The sequence below is a fragment of the Salmo trutta genome, chromosome 16 (genome assembly GCF_901001165.1).
Source record: "Salmo trutta chromosome 16, fSalTru1.1, whole genome shotgun sequence".
In the NCBI taxonomy this organism is placed as follows: domain Eukaryota; kingdom Metazoa; phylum Chordata; class Actinopteri; order Salmoniformes; family Salmonidae; genus Salmo; species Salmo trutta.
Window position 1 is genome coordinate 33,848,845 of NC_042972.1, and position 20,065 is coordinate 33,868,909.

The 20,065-nt window shown below is 46.5% G+C and overlaps 1 protein-coding gene across 6 annotated transcripts in view; it reads right to left on the reverse strand.

The window, feature by feature from the left end:
• The window catches only part of LOC115150622 (cadherin EGF LAG seven-pass G-type receptor 2-like), an 88,745-nt gene that overhangs the window by 22,669 nt on the left and 46,011 nt on the right, over positions 1–20,065 (reverse strand). For 5 of the 6 annotated variants that reach the window (XM_029694100.1, XM_029694099.1, XM_029694097.1 and 2 more), the window contains 9 exons: positions 17,784–17,899; positions 17,554–17,642; positions 11,691–11,848; positions 11,057–11,223; positions 10,722–10,847; positions 3,822–3,988; positions 724–903; positions 429–542; positions 107–281 (listed from right to left, as the gene is read on the reverse strand). In XM_029694100.1, coding sequence (XP_029549960.1) covers positions 107–281; positions 429–542; positions 724–903; positions 3,822–3,988; positions 10,722–10,847; positions 11,057–11,223; positions 11,691–11,848; positions 17,554–17,642; positions 17,784–17,899 — 1,292 coding nt within the window. The remainder of the gene's footprint in view (positions 1–106; positions 282–428; positions 543–723; positions 904–3,821; positions 3,989–10,721; positions 10,848–11,056; positions 11,224–11,690; positions 11,849–17,553; positions 17,643–17,783; positions 17,900–20,065) is intronic. The other variant, XM_029694096.1, reaches the window with a different exon arrangement.

Here is a 20,065-nt window from a genome sequence, read left to right on the forward strand (position 1 = left end):
TATGCTTGGGAGGGATCAACATAAGGCAATAAGGTTGTATTATATGGTTGTAAAATTGAATTATGAGGATGAAGATAATGATGAAGATGATGGTTGGCAGACTGACCGGTGAGACAGGTGCAGGAGTGGCTGTCCCAGTCATCGCTGCAGTAGCTGTTAGAGGGGCAGAGGTTAGAGACACAGGGGTCTGGTACGCTGCAGCCCTGCTCCATGTTCACCCTCCTGGCCTGAGACATGCTGAGAGACATCGAGCTGGAAGAGGTCTCCCCCACAAGCAGACCCTGAGGAACACACACAGCAGGCAGAACACATTCAGACACATGGACAGACAATACAGTGTGTGTGTGTGTGTGTGTGTGTGTGTGTGTGTGTGTGTGTGTGTGTGTGTGCGTGCGCACGAGAGAATGAGTGATAAGAAGAGAACTGACCTGGACACAACCGCGGAAGCCGTGCTGTATTTTCCCATCAGCCCCAGTGATGCCCCCGACACTCAGAGTCTTGACCTTCGCCCCCTTCAGCTTATTATCCACTTCCATACTGGCCTGGATGTGTAGATCAGATCACGCATATTAGATACATTCATATACACTCAGCTGACTGGCTGACTACATACTGGCTTAAGTACATAACACATGCTAACTGCCCTGAATACATACATACAGCATTTCAATGAAATGTAATTAAAATACAGAAGCTAAAGTTTGTCTTCTAACAGTGTCTCACCGTGTAGAGTCCATGGTCGAAGGAGAGCACAGCCTTGTGTCTGGGCGCGTCCCCCGGGACACCCTTCAGCTCCAGCTGTAGATGGTGCCAGTCCCCGTCGTTCACCGTCACCTCCTCTACCCGGGACAGGGTGGAGTCCTCCCCTCTCTGCAGGCCCATCACCACACTGCCCTCCCGCAGCTAGAGAGAAAGAGAGAAGGGGATGGGAAGAGAGAATGCAGGAGAGAGAGAGAGAACTTCTTTAGTATACATACATCACATGCTCAGTCAGTAAGCTTTTCTTCTCCTCCTCATCAGACAATCTATAGTAATACTGCAGTAAAATACGTGCCCTGTTGTTTTAAAATACACCAATTTTAAAATAGCTGCTGGACGGTTATGACTTCAAAAGAGGTACCTGACTAGACAAACACAACAGCTGCCATGTGAAAGGCCTGAAATGGCAGCTCTCAGATCTCAAGATAAAGCGTTTGTTAGTTGGCAGGCTGTCTCAACACCATCAAATATTTAAAGTCATGCTGCTGCCCGGACAGCCAACAGGTGGAGCTTTACACCAACTAACCCACAGTCACTGAAGTTAAGTTTTAATGTCACATGCACAAGTACAGTGAAATGCCTTTCTTGCAAGCTCTAAACCAACAATGCAGTAATCAATCTAGCACTAAAAATAAGATAAGGTAGAACAAAAACACAAGAAATAAGAAACAAGAACACGAGGAAAGTAAGAAGCTTACAGGATCAGTTCCAATACCATACTTACACTGTACAGGGATCCTGAAGTGATAGAGGTAGATATGTATAGGAGTAAAGTGACTAGGCATCAGGACGTATGATAAACAGAGCAGCAGCAGCAGCGTAAATTAAGATTGTATGTAAGTGTGTGTGTGCATGTGAGAAGAGTCACTAGAAATGTGTGTGCATGTTGTGTGTGTGTTGGAGTGTCAGTGTGTGATTGTGTAGAGTTCTGTGAGTGTACAAAAAATATATATATACACAAGGGTCAACTCAGATAGTCCATATAGCCATTTTGTTGGCTATTTAACAGTCTTATGGCTTGGGGATAGAAGCTGTATAGGAGCCTTTTGGTGTCAGACTTGATGCACCGGTACCGCTTGCCATGCGGAAGCAGAGAGAACAGCCTATGGCTTGGGTGGATGGGGTCTTTAACGATTTTCCAGGGCCTTCCTTTCACACTGCCTGATATAGAGGTTCTCGATCAAGGGCGGTTCTGTTGCCATAGCAGGCAGTGATGCAGCCAGTCAAGATGCTCTCAATGGTGCAGCTGTAGAACTTTTTGAAGATTCTCTCAATGCCAAACTTTTTCAACCTCCTGAGGGGGAAGAGGCGCTGTCGCGTCTTCTTCACGACCGTGCGCGTGAGGACTATTTTAAGTCCTTAGTGATTTGGACATCGAACTTGAAGTTCGACCCGCTCCACTGCAGCCCCGTCGATGTAGATGGGGGCGTGCTCGACCCCCGATTTCCTGTAGTCTAGGATCAGCTCCTTGGTCTTACTGACGTTGAGGCAGAGGTCGTTGTCCCAGCACCACACTGCCAGGTCACTGACCTCCTCCCTGTAGGCTGTCTCATCGTCACCAGTGATCAGGCCTACCACCGTTGCATCGTTCGCAAACTTGATGATGGTGTTGGAGTTGTGCGTTGCCACACAGTCGTGGTTGATCAGGGAGTACAGGAGGGGTCTAAGCACACACCCCTGTGGGTCAGCGTGGTGGAGGTGATGTTGCCTACCCTTACTACCTGGGGTTGGCCAGTCAGGAGGGGTCTAAGCACACACCCCTGTGGGTCAGCGTGGTGGAGGTGATGTTGCCTACCCTTACTACCTGGGGTTGGCCAGTCAGGAGGGAGGTGTTCAGTCCTATGTTCCAAGCTTGGTGACGAGCTTGGAGGGCACAATGGTGTTGAACGCTGAGCTGAAGTTAATGAACAGCATGTGAACTGTTGGAGTCATGCTGGGGTTACATGCTACAATGCACTGATCTACTCCAACACCATACTAAGGGGGAAACATGCATAATTGGATAAAAAAGGAGTGAAAGGAAACAGCAATAATCCCTAGCAAAACTATTGGCTATGTTCTCTTTGCTTCAGAAGGGATCGAATTCAGTATAACTGTATGATATGCAGTGTACTGTGTGTAATATAATATGATGTGGCCTACAGTGGCCTGTAGTAAAACACATCTTCTATTACACCTGGAAGGAGTACTTGTACTGCTGTTCCCTATTCTTGGAGAATGTTGTTGGAGGTGTATGAGATTGAGGAGGGCTGTTTTGTGATCTGGCAGACCTGGCCTCCTCTGGCGTGAGATAGTGTCAGTAATAATAATAATAATATTTATATAGCACTTTTCAAGGATCCAAATTCACTTTCCAGTTGTAGAAATAATCAAAATCATGCCAGGCTAAACAGAAGGAAGAACAAACATCAACCAAAGAGTAGGAAGTAGGGCTCAAGGAAGGGAAGGAGTGTGTGTGTGAGAATTGTCCTACTGTGTTTCTCCTTCTCCCTCCTCACCCTCTTTCTCCACCCCGTCACTCTGTTGCTCTGCAGCTGTTACACACACACACACATCTAATTTGGATTTGTATTCAAGTTCACTTATGACACCTTGTGCAGCTCATTTATCACAACTACGGCATTTCAGTTTTTTTTTTATTGAGGCCAGAGAGACCATCCGTGTGTGTGAGAGCGTGGGTGGTTGGGAGGAGGGCGTGTGGGTGGTTGGGAGGAGGGCGCGTGGGTGGTTGGGAGGAGGGCGCGTGGGTGGTTGGGAGGAGGGCGCGTGGGTGGTTGGGAGGAGGGCGTGTGGGTGGTTGGGAGGAGGGCGTGTGGGTGGTTGGGAGGAGGGCGCGTGGGTGGTTGGGAGGAGGGCGCGTGGGTGGTTGGGAGGAGGGCGCGTGGGTGGTTGGGAGGAGGGCGCGTGGGTGGTTGGGAGGAGGGCGCGTGGGTGGTTGGGAGGAGGGCGTGTGGGTGGTTGGGAGGAGGGCGTGTGGGTGGTTGGGAGGAGGGCATGTGGGTGAGACCCTGTAGGGTGAGGTTGTGAGGGCCGAGACAATGTGGAGTGTGTTTTCTTTGTACCTGTAGGGTGAGGTTGTGGTGCTGTCCGGCGGTGACGTGCAGCAGGGTGGCACTAGGCTGACGCGTGCGGAACGTGAGCTCCACATGCCACGGAATAGTCACCACCGCCGCCAGGTTAGTCCACTGCAACAGGCTGTTACCCAGGAAACGCTGCGGGTTGGCCATCACTGCAACACACAACCAGAGAGAGGGTGATGAGGGATGAAGAGAAGGAGGGGGGAAAGAGAGTGAGCGAGTAGCAGGAGCAAGACAGATGGGTAGAGTGCGAGAGAATGAGGAAATGGTTGCTATCTAACAAACAGTTGGTGACAGTGAGTCAGTACCCTTCTCACAGTAATATGCTCTGTGATCAAATCAAAAACAACCCAGATCCAATTACTGGTGGGGAAATTACTACACAGTCTATGAAGAATACAAAAAACATCTAAACTTCGCATTAAAAATAAAGGAATTAACACCTTGGGAGTCGCTATATGGGTATAACAGTATCTGTGGCCATTTGAAACTCGATAACCATTCAATAAACAAATACTGTACAAACCCAGCAGGTAACAGGAACAAAATACCACAGACTTCAAACATGCCCCTATTCAATAGTACTTATGATGAGTGTCAGTCAGATAGCACTCAGGGGTGTGTGTGTGTGTTCACATGTACAGTGAGGGAAAAAGTATTTGATCCCCTGCTGATTTTGTACGTTTTCCCACTGACAAAGAAATGATCAGTCTATAATTTTAATGGTAGATTTATATGAACAGTGAGAGACAGAATAACAGCAAAAAGATCCAGAAAAACGCATGTCAAAAATGTTCTAAAATGATTTGCATTTTAATGAGGGAAATAAGTATTTGACCCCTCTGCAAAACATGACTTAGTACTTGGTGGCAAAACTCTTGTTGGCAATCACAGAGGTCAGACGTTTCTTGTAGTTGGCCACCAGGTTTGCACACATCTCAGGAGGGATTTTGTCCCACTCTTCTTTGCAGATCTTCTCCAAGTCATTAAGGTTTCGAGGCTGACTTTTGGCAACTCGAACCTTCAGCTCCCTACACAGATCTTCTATGGGATTAAGGTCTGGAGAGGACCTTAATGGACCTTAATGTGCTTCCAGGACCTTAATGTGCTTCTTCTTGAGCCACTCCTTTCTTGCCTTGGCCGTGTGTTTTGGGTCATTGTCATGCTGGAATACCCATCCACGACCCATTCTCAATGCCCTGGCTGAGGGAAGGAGGTTCTCACTCAAGATTTGACGGTACATGGCCCTGTCCATCGTCCCTTTGATGCAGTGAAGTTGTCCTGTCCCCTTAGCAGAAAAACACCCCCAAAGCATAATGTTTCCACTTCCATGTTTGACGGTGGGGATGGTGTTCTTGGGGTCATAGGCAGCATTCCTCCTCCTCCAAACACGGCGAGTTGAGTTGATGCCAAAGAGCTCCATTTTGGTCTCATCTGACCACAACACTTTCACCCAGTTGTCCTCTGAATCATTCAGATGTTCATCGTAGTGTGTTACCAATTGTTTTCTTGGTGACTATGGTCCCAGCTGCCTTGAGATCATTGAAAAGATACTCCCGTGTAGTTCTGGGCTGATTCCTCACCGTTCTCATGATCATTGCAACTCCACGAGGTGAGATCTTGCATAGAGCCCCAGGCCGAGGGAGATTGACAGTTCTTTTGTGTTTCTTCCATTTGTGAATAATCGCACCAACTGTTGTCACCTTCTCACCAAGCTGCTTGGCGATGGTCTTGTAGCCCATTCCAGCCTTGTGTAGGTCTACGATCTTGTCCCTGGCATCCTTGGAGAGCCCTTTGGTCTTGGCCATGGTGGAGAGTTTGGAATCTGATTGATTGCTTCTGTGGACAGGTGTCTTTTATACAGGTAACAAGCTGAGATTAGGAGCACTCCCTTTAAGACTGTGCTCCTAATCTCAGCTCGTTACCTGTATAAAAGACACCTGGGAGCCAGAAATCTTTCTGATTGAGAGGGGGTCAAATACTTATTTCCCTCATTAAAATGCAAATCAATTTATAACATTTTTGACATGCGTTTTTCTGGATTTTTTGTTGTTATTTTGTCTCTCACTGTTCAAATAAACCTACCATTAAAATTATAGACTGATCATTTCTTTGTCAGTGGGAAAACGTACAAAATCAACAGGGGATCAAATACTTTTTCCCCTCACTGTGTGTGTGACCTGCAGTCTGTGCATTCTGACAGGCATTCTGTCCCTTCGTCATGTTAGAGAAAGAGAGGTACTAGTGACACCTTTAGCTGGATGTTAGACATGTTTTTCCTCTTTCATTAGACCGTGGCTTCGCTTTCATTAGACCGTGGCTTCGCTTTCATTAGACCGTGGCTTCGCTTTCATTAGACCGTGGCTTCTCTTTCATTAGACCGTGGCTTCTCTTTCATTAGACCGTGGCTTCTCTTTCATTAGACCGTGGCTTCTCTTTCATTAGACCGTGGCTTCTCTTTCATTAGACCGTGGCTTCTCTTTCATTAGACCGTGGCTTCTCTTTCATTAGACCGTGGCTTCTCTTTCATTAGACCGTGGCTTCTCTTTCATTAGACCGTGGCTTCTCTTTCATTAGACCGTGGCTTCTCTTTCATTAGACCGTGGCTTCGCTTTCATTAGACCGTGGCTTCTCTTTCATTAGACCGTGGCTTCTCTTTCATTAGACCGTGGCTTCTCTTTCATTAGACCGTGGCTTCTCTTTCATTAGACCGTGGCTTCTCTTTCATTAGACCGTGGCTTCTCTTTCATTAGACCGTGGCTTCTCTTTCATTAGACCGTGGCTTCTCTTTCATTAGACCGTGGCTTCTCTTTCATTAGACCGTGGCTTCTCTTTCATTAGACCGTGGCACTCTTCACAGAGATGCAAAATCACCCCACTCACACAGACAGGCAACGCCCATCAATAATTAATGTCAAATCAAGCAGCAGCACTAGGCCTGCCATTGACTAGAGCGAGATAGACAGCGATAGAGAGAGCGAGAGACAGCGACAGAGAGGGACAGAGAGAGCGACAGACAGACAGCGATAGAGAGAGCGACAGACAGACAGCGACAGACAGACAGCGAGAGAGTGAGACAGAGAGAGACAGACAGACAGAGTGAGACAGAGAGAGACAGACAGACAGAGTGAGACAGAAAGCGAGAGACAAACAGAGAGCGACAGAGACAGCGACAGAGACAGAGAGACAGCGACAGAGACAGCGACAGAGACAGAGACAGCGACAGAGACAGCGACAGAGACAGCGACAGAGCGACAGACAGAGCGACAGAGCGACAGACAGACAGAGCGACAGACAGACAGAGCGACAGACAGACAGAGCGACAGACAGACAGAGCGACAGACAGACAGAGCGACAGACAGACAGAGCGACAGACAGAGCGACAGACAGACAGAGCGACAGAGCGACAGAGAGAGACAAACAGAGAGCGACAGAGAGAGAAACAGAGAGCGACAGAGAGAGAAACAGAGAGCGACAGACAGATACAAACAGAGAGCGACAGACAGATACAAACAGAGAGCGACAGACAGATACAAACAGAGAGCGACAGACAGAGCGACAGACAGACAGAGCGACAGACAGAGCGACAGACAGACAGAGCGACAGACAGAGCGACAGACAGACAGACAGAGCGACAGACAGAGCGACAGACAGACAGAGCGACAGACAGAGCGACAGACAGAGCGACAGACAGAGCGACAGACAGAGCGACAGACAGACAGACAGAGCAACAGACAGACAGACAGACAGACAGACAGACAGACAGACAGACAGACAGACAGACAGACAGACAGACAGAGAGCGACAGAGAGCGACAGAGAGAGACAAACAGAGAGCGACAGACAAAAACAGACAGAGAGCAACAGACAGAGAGCGACAGAGAGAGAGGGACAGAGAGAGAGGGACAGGGAGAGAGGGACAGAGAGAGAGGGACAGAGAGACAGCGACAGAGAGACAGCGACAGAGAGACAGCGACAGAGAGACAGCGACAGAGAGACAGCGACAGAGAGACAGAGCGAGAGACAAACAGAGACAGAGAGCAACAGAAATGTTTACTTACAAGCCGCTAACCAACAATGCAGTTAAAAAAATACAGATAAGAATAAGAAATAAAAGTAACAAGTAATTAAAAGTAGCTCAGTTGGTAGAGCATGGTGTTTGCAACACCAGGGTTGTGGGTTCGATTCCCACGGGGGGCCAGCACAGAAAAAAAAATTATGATATGTATGAAATTGTATGAAATGTATGCATTCACTACTGTAAGTCGCTCTGGATAAGAGCGTCTGCTAAATGACTAAAATGTAAAAAATGTAAATTAAAGAGCAGCAGTAAAATAACAAAGCGAGACTATATACAGCGGGGTACCGATTCAGAGTCAATGTGCGGGGGCACCGGTTAGTTGAGGTAGTATGTACATGTGGGTAGAGTTATTAAAGTGATAACAACAGAGAGTTGCAGCGGTGTAAAAGGGGGGGGGGGGGCAATGCAAATAGTCTGGGTAGCCATTTGATTGGATGTTCAGGAGTCTTATGGCTTGTGGGTAGAAGCTGTTTTAAAGCCTCTTCTACGCTGAGCTGCAGTCAATTAATAGCATTCTCACATAAGTGTTCCTTTTGTCCAGGTGGGAAAGGGCAGTGTGGAGTGCAATAGAGATTGCATCATCTGTGGATCTGGTGGGGCGGTATGCAAATTGGAGTGGGTTTAGGGTTTCTGGGATAATGGTTTTGATGTGAGCCATGACCAGCCTTTTAAAGCACTTCATGGCTACAGACGTGAGTGCTACGGGTCGGTAGTCATTTAAGCAGGTTACCTTAGTGTTCTTGGGCACAGGCACTATGGTGGTCTGCATAAAACATGTTGGTATTACAGACTTGGACAGGGAGAGGTTGAAAATGTCAGTGAAGACACTTGCAAGTTGGTCAGTGCATGCTCGCAGCACACGTCCTGGTAATCTGTCTGACCTGTGGCATTGTGAATGTTGACCTGTTTAAAGGTCTTACTCACATTGGCCGCGGAGAGCGTGATCACACAGTCGTCCGGAACAGCTGGTGCTCTCATGCATATTTCAGTGTTATTTGCCTCGAAGCGAGCATAGAAGTAGTTTCGCTCGTCTGGTAGACTCATGTCACTGGGCAACTCTCGGCTGTGCTTCCCTTTGTAGTCTGTAATGTTTTGCAAGCCCTGCCACATCCGACGAGTGTCAGAGCCGGTGTAGTACGATTCGATCTTAGTCCTGTATTGACGCTTTGCGTGTTTGATGGTTCGTCAGAGGGCATAGTGGGATTTCTTATAAGCTTCCGGGTTAGAGTCCTGCTCCTTGAAAGCGGCAGCTCTAGCCTTTAGCTGAGTGCGGATGTTGCCTGTAATCCATGGCTTCTGGTTGGGGTATGTACATACGGTCACTGTGGGGACGACTCATGGGATTAACTATGAAAGTACTTTTTTTATCCCCCACACCCTTGTCCATGCAGAGTCAGTGATGGTCAGAAAGGAAGTGAGATGCTGGGGATTTTCTCCATGGTTATTAGCCGTTATGCCCTCTCTAACCCCTGATGGCCAATCCTATGACATACTGGAAGTTCAACAGTTCTAATTTGATAGTGAGCTTTGTAATGACGTTGAATATTTAATGGCCTTGGTAGAACATGAACATTCATGCCATTGACACCCACTATGTAAAACAGAGCAGTAGCACGGTACTAGTCTGCTGCACATTATGCATTCCTCTTCTCTTTCCTCTCTTCTTCAGAGGTTCTTCAACCCTCTGCTCTTCCCTCCACCTCTTACCCTTTCCCCATCTCCCTTTCATCACCCAGCCTCTCTGTCTCCCTTAACTGTGAGAAAGAAGTGGTCCTTTATCACTGGATTTCCCTCCAAACTGAAACAGGGATGCTTTTGGGTAATTGACCATTTCTTTAGTAGTTTTCCCTGTTGTCTTCTCTCTCGCCCTCTGCCTCTTATGGGGCCTTTTTCCCCTCCCTCCCTCTCTTCTCTTCAAACTGTCCCAGCTTGTAAATCAGCCAGTCAAACAGCTGCAGAGCACTGAGAGGAGCTGAGAAGAGAAATGGACACTAGTAATGCTGTTACATACACATGCCTCTCAAACTGAAAAACGGAATACTTCACCTTAAACATGTCCGAGGTGTTATGTCAGAGTAACTGTTTAAATGTATAGCTGTAAAATGTAATATGCTCCCTCTCATGACAGAGTCATAAAAGCTTACGGCATATCACATCGCAGCTGTCATACACACATATGAAACCCTCATAAACCCTTGTGAAATGGCTGGCATAAAACAGTAATACTCAGTGTGAACATCAGGCTTACGAAACCATCATGTCAGCAAAATGAAATATGACTGGCTTTATCTGTGCCAGGAAAGAGACAACGCTAAAAGGATGAAGAGCTTACTTCAGTTACTTAGAGCTCTGCCAATTCCCTCTATGCATCATCCTCATATCTCTTGCACAATCTCCTGTGCATGGTGTCTATGCAAATGTTTCTGCACTACATCTACACTAGCTCACTCAAAAAAAGCATGTTTGAAAATGAGAAAATACAATATAGCAGGTGCTCTTAACACCACAGCACTAAGAAGCAAATGAAATGGCCAGTGTCATTGTAACCACCTGGTTGTTGAGTTATGGTACAGTCCATCAACTAAAGACCCTAGTTAAGTCTAGGTCAGGACAGCTAGGGGATGTTGTCTGTCTGATGGGTCACTTAGTCCTAATGCACGCCTGTAAAGTCCCTCTTTACTAAAAAGGTCTATTATGGTAGTAGGTCACGGGGCCAACAAAACCTGGTTAGCTTTGATCAAATGTTTTAACCATGAGGAAGCTTTCCACCCTCCTGCAATGCTGTTACTTCCCTGAACCTCTTACCCTTCTCACAGTTCCGGCCTCCGAATCCTAGGGGGCAGTCACAGCTGAAGGAGCCCCACAGGTTGACACAGGTCCCTCCATTCATACACGGGTTGTTGTTGCAGAAGTGCCTTTTAGCAGAGCATCCTGGGAAGGTATTGGGGATGTGAGGAACAGTTCAAACCAACCTCATTATGACAAGAGGTAATCAATGATTCAGAAACTTCAGTTACAAGGTGCATCCACATCCCTAACACTACTCATACTGTGCTCAACTAAAACAGTAGCCTTGGGTGAATGGCAACAAAACAGTATCAAAATGTTTCAGTCAAATGGTAATGTGCAAGGTTACTGACCCGGTAGGGTGCCATTGTTAGCGATGAAGCTAGCCATGTCGATGTGGCGGTTGTCGATCCTCAGGTCCTTCATGCAGCCCACAAACTGGCGGTTCTGGATGGGGAAGTCCTCAGGCAGTTTGGGCACGCCCCCCAGGAGGAGAGGACCAGTCAGGTCCAAAGACCTCCAGCAGACAGACAGGACACAGAAACATTTAGAAGCTGACACCACTTTGCTTCTATACCACAACACATCATAAACACCGGAACAGTGTTCATAAAATATTTATCACAAACATTTTGCAGCTTGATTTTTTTTTCCATGGAGGAAAACAGATCAACACCCCACAGAATCAAAATATGTTTACGATGCTTTACATTCTGGAGGTGAAGATTTTAGTTGAAAACCATTTCTGTAGATAACCCATAACGAGGGCCATGTTTAGCTCAGGAAAGCCAATTGGGATTTCTCTTTTTCTCTTGGGGTCATGACAATAGTATCTAAATCAAGAGGTTAAGTTCAGCTTGTGGCAAAATGTAAAAACAGAATTCATGGCTTCAAATGGCTAATATTGCTTTTACTCAGCTCTACTATAATCTATTGGCAGATAACACGGCACAATAAAATACCAGTAAGCCCCTCCCATTTCCTTACTTTTTGGATCCTGATTGGCTGCCCTGGGCAGAGCAGGTGTAGTTCCCGATCACATTTCCAAATCGCAGCGCCACTGAGGTGTCACAGTTGTCCACAGTTACTACGACAACCTTCTGGTCAGAAGGACCCTGGGGCATGCCGGCCTGGTTTAGGATTGGCTGTGAGGAGAGAAGAGGAGTTGTTGAGTTTGGCTCCAGTGTTATGGACAGAACACCTACAGCAGGTCGGGAGGAATTCACCTGACAAACTACTGTAAATAGCAGCACATGGGTGATAGGAGTTTCTAAACAGGGCAGCATTTATAAGTAGCACTATTCCAAATCAAATCAAAATGTCCTTCCTAAAAGAGAAATACTGTATGTGTTTGGGCAGAAGGTGGACATATACTGTGGAAGTAGTGCTTGGTTATCGATAGCGAGATAGACAGGAAACGCACACATTAAGCTATAATCAGCCTTCTGAGAGTGTCCATAAGAGCATTCTCTGTCACAGGTGCATCTCAATGACTGCTTGATGCTAAAAATATGCTAATACCATTAAGGTTTCTTCTTCCTCAAGTTACAGAAGAGAACATTCAAGAATAGAAAACGCAAGTTTATTTTTGTCTCAGAATATCCATCTCATTGTTTCTTGTGTGTGTCACTGTAAAGTATTTTTGGTTGATCAGCACATAGATTGCTTGTCTGCCTGAGGGTTGCTAATTACACATCAAGGTGTGCTACATATCTCAGCATTGTGCGATCTTAACAAAATCTGTCTTATAAGGTGTCAAACATGCACTAATCACATTTCTATTTCAATCAAATGCAAAATATCAAGTAAAAACTAGCATTAAAAAACCTCTCTCTCATTGAAACATTCACCCTAGAGGTAAGGATTTTCTCAAGTCAAGTGCTTCAATAAACAACAAAAAGACTTGAAAACAATTTCCCACATTTAAAGAAATTAAGTATCTTTAACAATCCTAATGAAAAGTTTGAATTTGAGTTTGAAGTAAAATTCCCACCACTAGCTTATATGTTCAGACCTACAGTATTCTTAAATACCACCCCAATTTACCTAATCATAATTCTTTTCAGTGCTTTAATAATTTAAAGTCAAAACAGCCAGAGTTCAAGTCAGAGGCTGTGACAAGAGGCACAGACACAGACACGGTGGAAAAGCCTGGCTCAGCAGGACAGTAACGGTCTTCTTCTCCACAAAGGATCTCTTTCATTGTGTGAGGAATCAATGGAGGGAGAAACAGGAGGAGGGGTGGGGGGGGGGGGTCAATAAAGGTCACAAACACAAGCGTTTCCCCCAGGTCACACAGAGCTCATATTGACCGCCAGCCCAGTTAGAGCTTGTGTCAGTAACGGCTATGCTAGCAGCACACAGAGCTCATATTGACCGCCAGCCCAGTTAGAGCTTGTGTCAGTAACGGCTATGCTAGCAGCACTGTGATGAGAGGGTCGACCCCCACCGACCACCCTCTCACTGTTGACTGACAGGCCTGGGGCTGGACACTGAGCTGTGGACAGACCAGATAGGATTATTATCTGTGCAGTGTGGAGTACAAGAAGGATATGATGCCCTGGGTAGCCTGATTGTTGAGAGATGAGGAATGCACGTGATAGGGAGGCTTGCAATTATTTTAGAATATTGTCTTGTAAACTAAAAACACAAATACCTCAGTGTATTCATAGCATAACCTCATGATACCATAAGCCATTTTTGCTACATATTCCTGCAGTTTCCATAATAACTGTCTGAGCACTTTAATCAAAAGGGGCTAAGAATAAAGACCAGACAAATGGAGAATAGAGTATAACGTATCTAACCAGCTGTAATATTGTAGGTCATGACAGTAGAGTCCTATCCCATCTCCCTGGAGCACCGTAGACAGAGACCCTGCCACAGAACATCTCCCAGGAGCACCGCAGACAGAGACCCTGCCACAGAACATCTCCCTTGAGCACCGTAGACAGAGACCCTGCCACAGAACATCTCCCTGGGGCACCGCAGACAGAGACACTGCCACAGAACATCTCCCTGGGGCACCGCAGACAGAGACCCTGCCACAGAATATCTCCCTGGAGCACCGCAGACAGAGACCCTGCCACAGAACATCTCCCTGGAGCACCGCAGACAGAGACACTGCCACAGAACATCTCCCTGGAGCACCGCAGACAGAGACACTGCCACAGAACATCTCCCTGGAGCACCGCAGACAGAGACCCTGCCACAGAACATCTCCCTGGAGCACCGCAGACAGAGACCCTGCCACAGAACATCTCCCAGGAGCACCGCAGACAGAGACCCTGCCACAGAACATCTCCCTGGAGCACCGCAGACAGAGACACTGCCACAGAACATCTCCCTGGGGCACCGCAGACAGAGACCCTGCCACAGAACATCTCCCTGGAGCACCGCAGACAGAGACACTGCCACAGAACATCTCCCTGGAGCACCGCAGACAGAGACACTGCCACAGAACATCTCCCTGGAGCACCGCAGACAGAGACACTGCCACAGAACATCTCCCTGGAGCACCGCAGACAGAGACCCTGCCACAGAACATCTCCCTGGAGCACCGCAGACAGAGACCCTGCCACAGAACATCTCCCTGGAGCACCGCAGACAGAGACCCTGCCACAGAACATCTCCCTGGAGCACCGCAGACAGAGACACTGCCACAGAACATCTCCCTGGAGCACCGCAGACAGAGACACTGCCACAGAACATCTCCCTCACATGGTTCTCATTTCAACCCTGTATCCCCCTATCCAGTAAGTAGATTAGATTCTATCTGTGCGTTCAGCGTGCTATTAATACAGCTGTCCCATTGAGGGGCTCTGTGAGAAGCTGAATACTGGTGGAGTTCATTGTGGGTTTTGTGATCACTGACGGCTGCCTGTGTGTCAGAGATGATGGAAACTTAATTACATTGTCCCACTGCACTGCTCAAACATGAGCCCTCGTCTTTAAACACCTCTTCTGTCTCCCATTAGGCCTTATTATCATATCTAATAACTGGCCAACAGGACTATTTGCTTTGCTGATTTGAGTCTGAAATACTTGCAAATGGGTTTCATTATTCACAACACACCGGGCTACTAGAACGATAGAATGAACCTATAAACCTCTAAACCTTCCATACACTAATTGTTGAACAAAATGTCTTCATCCTTTAGCTGACCCCTGGTGAGGCAGTGGGAAACTCATTTGTTGGGACTCTGAAACAAACACACAAACCGGCAGTGTGAGATGGTCTGTTAGAATGGTCACACACCAAATCACCCGACACGCTCTTTTCCACAGTTCCCCTCAGTTGAGAAAGGTCTGGAACAGACTGTGGTGCAGATTCGCTGGTTCTTTCACTGAACTAAACATTGGGCCTTCGCTCCCAGCAGCCCATGGCTTGCTGAACTACACGGTTGTTGACTCTCCTGTACCGCAGACAGTCTCTCTGCTAATGTCTGTCAGCCGCTCTGTCTGCTACACAAAGCCTCTGCCTGTCAGAGATGATTGGAGAGCACATATTTACTCAGGAATACATTAAACACTGTTCCCCTCACAACAGGGTGACAGGGAATCCTGGGAATATGAGTTCACCATCACCCATGATGACAGGGTTAGACAAGAGGGGCATGGGAGCAAACAGTAATATGAGATCTGAGATTGATTGGAAACACCATAGCAACCAGGGAGGTGAGCCCTGAAGCGCAGTGTCCCGCTCAAAGCCCAAGTCAATACTGTTTCTTCGCTCCTCTCCCGGGCACCTTCCCCGGGGCCGCATCATTCACTACCCATGGTCCCATTGGAGGCCGAGTGAAGCACAAAGGCAGTGGTCATTGCCATTCTCCACACTCCCCCTTTCCCCTGAAAGGCACATTTCAATCTAATGCCCCCCACCTCATCCCACCCACCCCCTGTGGACAGGGACAGGCCTTCCGGCGTGGGATACCTCAGAGGGGAGGAGCCATCATTCTACCTCCAAGACTCACTGGATTTTGGGGGATTAGTTCAACTAGGGCCCTGAATGATCTCTGGACAGTTTTCTAGGAATATGTCCCTTCCATTGGTCTGGGCCTCTGCCTAAAATGATGGTTGTTGCATGTTATTGACTTCATGCTTTGTAATGTGCAAATGATGAGTAGGAAACTAGCTGGTAAAATGTGATAGTAAACAAAACAGTTGGGCATGGTGGGCACTCAACAGGAAACACTTTGTAGGTCACTGGAGATTGTCATTGTCTGTTTAATCTGAAAACGGCTAGGTCAACGTTAAAACAAACGTTGACTTGTTGGTTTGTAAAAAAGTGATTAATGAGAGAATAATGTCCCAACTTTGAGGGGAACCAAAACTTTTCCTCCAATGGCCCACGAGATGTTGTGTTCCCTCATATTCTGCTGGCTGGAATCTGACACGGCCATGTTATCATAGGCTATGAATAGAATATCCACACTTGGGAGGTTGCCTAGCAACAGCTTTATGATGCAAAGTGACTTCCTGAATAGATTCAAATGTAACATCCTGTGTGTTGGTCTGGGGGGGGACATTTGAAAAGGATGGGGATAACGGAGGAAGGGTAGTGGGGTGAGGGGGTTATAGTTCCATGCATTCTTCACTGATTGATATGGAAATAAAACAGTTGTGAAGCTTATATCTCGTTTGTATGGAGAGTTCTTTTATTTTGTATTATTCCTCCCACGCTTTTCTACTGTCTCTCTCACTCTTTCTCTGTCTGGCTGTCTCATCCCTCCTTTGCCCTTTCTCTCCCTCCTATGTCTGTCTGGCAAGCTTCCCATTCCACTGTCCCATCAACAGTAGTTTTCTGGAATGACACAGCAGCAGTTCTAACAGGAAGCAGCAAAGTAAACCTCCACAGAGGACTCAGGGTATTCTACTCCCAGTGTGGTCCAACTAAAATCACTACCCTCATCACTCTATAGACAGTCACTGTCAGATACTTGATAAAGTTCTGCCGGTCTAGTATAAATGGATATGTAATTATCAGGACACTAAGTACAGTATACATGTATATCCAGTTCTACCAGAACATACAGGTCTTTCTACTCACAATACTATACAACATCCAGAAATCAATTACCGGTATACAAGTCAATTGCAGGGCCAAACATGTTAAGAAAATACATCTGGTATTTCGATGTCTCCCATTTCAAGTCTGTGGTAAGAGACAAACATAATTCAGTTTGGGCATGTACCGATGTTGGAAATGAACTGATCTTAGTCCTGCTCAGTGTTTCACAGTAAGGTCTGATAAAGCCAAGTCTATAGTGGGACTTTTCAGTAGCCTAGTCTGACCTTTGCACCCAAAAGAGCAAAAGAGCTCAAGTCAGTCTAACCTAAAGTAGCAGGAGTAAAAGAAACACCTGAAACTAGATTCCCTACATACTGGTCTTGTAGGGAATTCAGCCAATCCAGTAAATGTGAAGGAGGAGTTAAGATGGAGTGTTGCCTTGTTAATCACATCCAAAAGCAGAAGTTGCATCAGAGGCTCTCTTTCCATTTCCCCTGAAAACAGGAACATCCAGTTGTTGGGAACTCAGCAGACGCTAGTCTAGACCCAAGTTATATCTCAGCCCAGACCCAGCAAATTGCTGTTGTCTAGTGTCTTCCCTGTGGCTCAGTTGGTAGAGCATGGTGTTTGCAACGCCAGCATGGTGTGTGCAACGCCAGGGTTGTGGGTTCGATTCCCACGGGGGGCCAGTACAAAAAAAAAAATGCATGAATTCACTACTGTAAGTCGCTCTGGATAAGAGCGTCTGCTAAATTACTAAAATGTAAATGTAGTGTTGAACCAGTCTACATCATGTAGGATCACAAGGACCAGCCCATGGCAGGTTTCTCTCTGACATACCTTGTTGTAGTAGTAAACTTGGACCACATGCCACTGGCCATCACTGACACCTCCAAGGATGTAGGGTGACACAGTCGTCTTGGTCTCACCTAAAAAAATGAAACAGTCAGGGCTTCATTGAATCAGGGCTTCAGTGGGTCAACACCTGTCACAATAATCACATGTTGATATTTCAATAACTGTAGATTTGGGGTAAATTGTCTGACATGCACTAACAGATCCCCTCCTACCTGCAGAGAAGGTGAGCTGTATCTGCTCGTTGATGATTTCCACACCGATGAAGTCATGCTTCTCGTTGAAGCGGCCATTGTAGAGTAACAAACCGTTTGGCTCCTTCGTGGCAAACCTGGAAGACAGAAAGAAACTTGGATCACAAAGTGTCCATTCACAGCCAAAGACACCAAGACAGAGTAAACAATTTTTTCAGTGAAGAGGTCTTTGTGAGGGGAAAAATACCCCAAGATGCATTCAATGCAGTATATTTCTACACACAAGATGTTGCCATACTTGTAGTACTGTGGGCAAATCATTTCTGCAATAAATGCATTTTCAACATCCACATTGAACAGTGAAGATCTCAGCAACATGTGTAAATGGTTCTGTATCAATATGAGGTGGAGTCTTTTCATACCCATATAGAAGCTCATCCAGTACCCTCGACACGAGGAAGACAGTGTACTGACTGACATGCCCTACTATAGCAGAGGATACAGATTTTGAACGCACCAGAAAACAACCGTTTTCCTTTCCTATTAGATTACTAGGAGGGCTTATTGATGCGCTGTGCCTCGTGATTCCCCTTTGTGGAGCAGAGCTAGATTTAACACCGCAGCAGTTCTCCATAGATCACTGAGCACCCAATAGGGTTAACTACCCCGAGCACCGTGCATTGTCTGAGACTATCTGCAGGTAGGCATGGAGCATTTACCCCATAAACTCAGAGACAGCATGTCGTGGATAGTGACTACACACAGAGTGAGATGAAAATATGTTCTGATAAGTGACATAAACGAATACAATGTCAATGCTACAGCATAATAAACACTACACTAAACTGATGCAGGAAGCATAATGCAGGTGCAGGCTTTACTGTATAATATGGAAATAATAGACTGACTCAGAATGATTTTGATGGTTTGCAGCAATGAGGAGATTATTTTAATCAGAGGAGGAACTAGGCAGAAATGAGGTAGTTACAGTATAACCACAGAAAAAAAACATTTGATGTATTCTCAAAGAGGAGTATATAAAAACAGGCTGCAACTAAACAACCACAATTGGGTTAAATGTGGAAGACACATTTCAGTTGAATGCATTCAGTTGTACAATCCAAATCTGCATTTACACTTTTATTTCTGAAGAGACAACGCCAAGAAACCTAGTTTATATTGCCAGAGGTCGTTGTGGTGTTGTCAGTTACTGTCATGTTAACACACAGTTAGACACATTTGAACACACCAGTGCACCCCTCCCTCTCTGGCTTCCTTCCAGAGCCTACACCACTGACGCTCCCGATCGCATTGGATTCAAGGAACGACAGACACGGTCCAACCGCAGAGACCACAGGGCATAAAATAAAACCACACTGGTTTTACAAAGGCATCAAATCCTTGGGTCACATTGAGTTCTAAAGGGTCTTCATTTGATTCAACACAAAAGGTAAAAAGATCTCAGTGAAGCTCATTAAAATCAATGTAAATGTATGACAGGGTGTTAAACGACATGACCAAAAGTATGTGGACACCTGCTCGTCGAACATCTCATTCCGAAAATCATGGGCATTAATATGGAGTTGGTCCCCCTTTTGCTGCTATAACAGCCTCCATTATTCTGGGAAGTCTATCCACTAGATGTTGTACCATTGCTGCAGGACTAAGAGCATTAGTGAGGTCGGGCACTGATGTTGGGCAATTAGGTCTGGCTTACAGTCGGCGTTCCAATTCATCCCAAAGGTGTTGGATGGGGTTGAGGTCAGGGCACTGCGCAGGCCAGTCAAGTTCTTCCACATCAATCTCAACAAACCATTTCTGTATGGACCTTGCTTTGGGCACGGAGGCATTGTCATGCTGAAACAGGAAAGGGCCTTCCCCAAACTGTTGCCACAAAGTTAGAAGAATAGAATGTCATTGTATGCTGTAGTGTTAAGATTTCCCTTCACTGAAACTAAGGGGCACGTTTCCCCTGCTCCGGAGTCCAATGGTGGCGAGCTTAACACCAGCCGACGCTTGTGTGCGGCTGCTTGGGCATGGAAACCCATTTCATGAAGCTCCCGGTGAACAGTTTTTGTGTTGAAATTGCTTCCAGAGGCAGTTTGGTACTCGGTAGTGAGTGTTGCAACTGAAGACACTCGGCAGTCCCATTCTGTGAGCTTGTGGCTTGTGGCCTACCACTTTGCGGCTGTGCCGTTGTTGCTCCTAGATGTTTCCACTTCACAATAACAGCACTTACAGTTGACCGGGGCAGCTCTAGCAGGGCAGACATTTTACGAACTGACTTGTTGGACAGGTGGCAT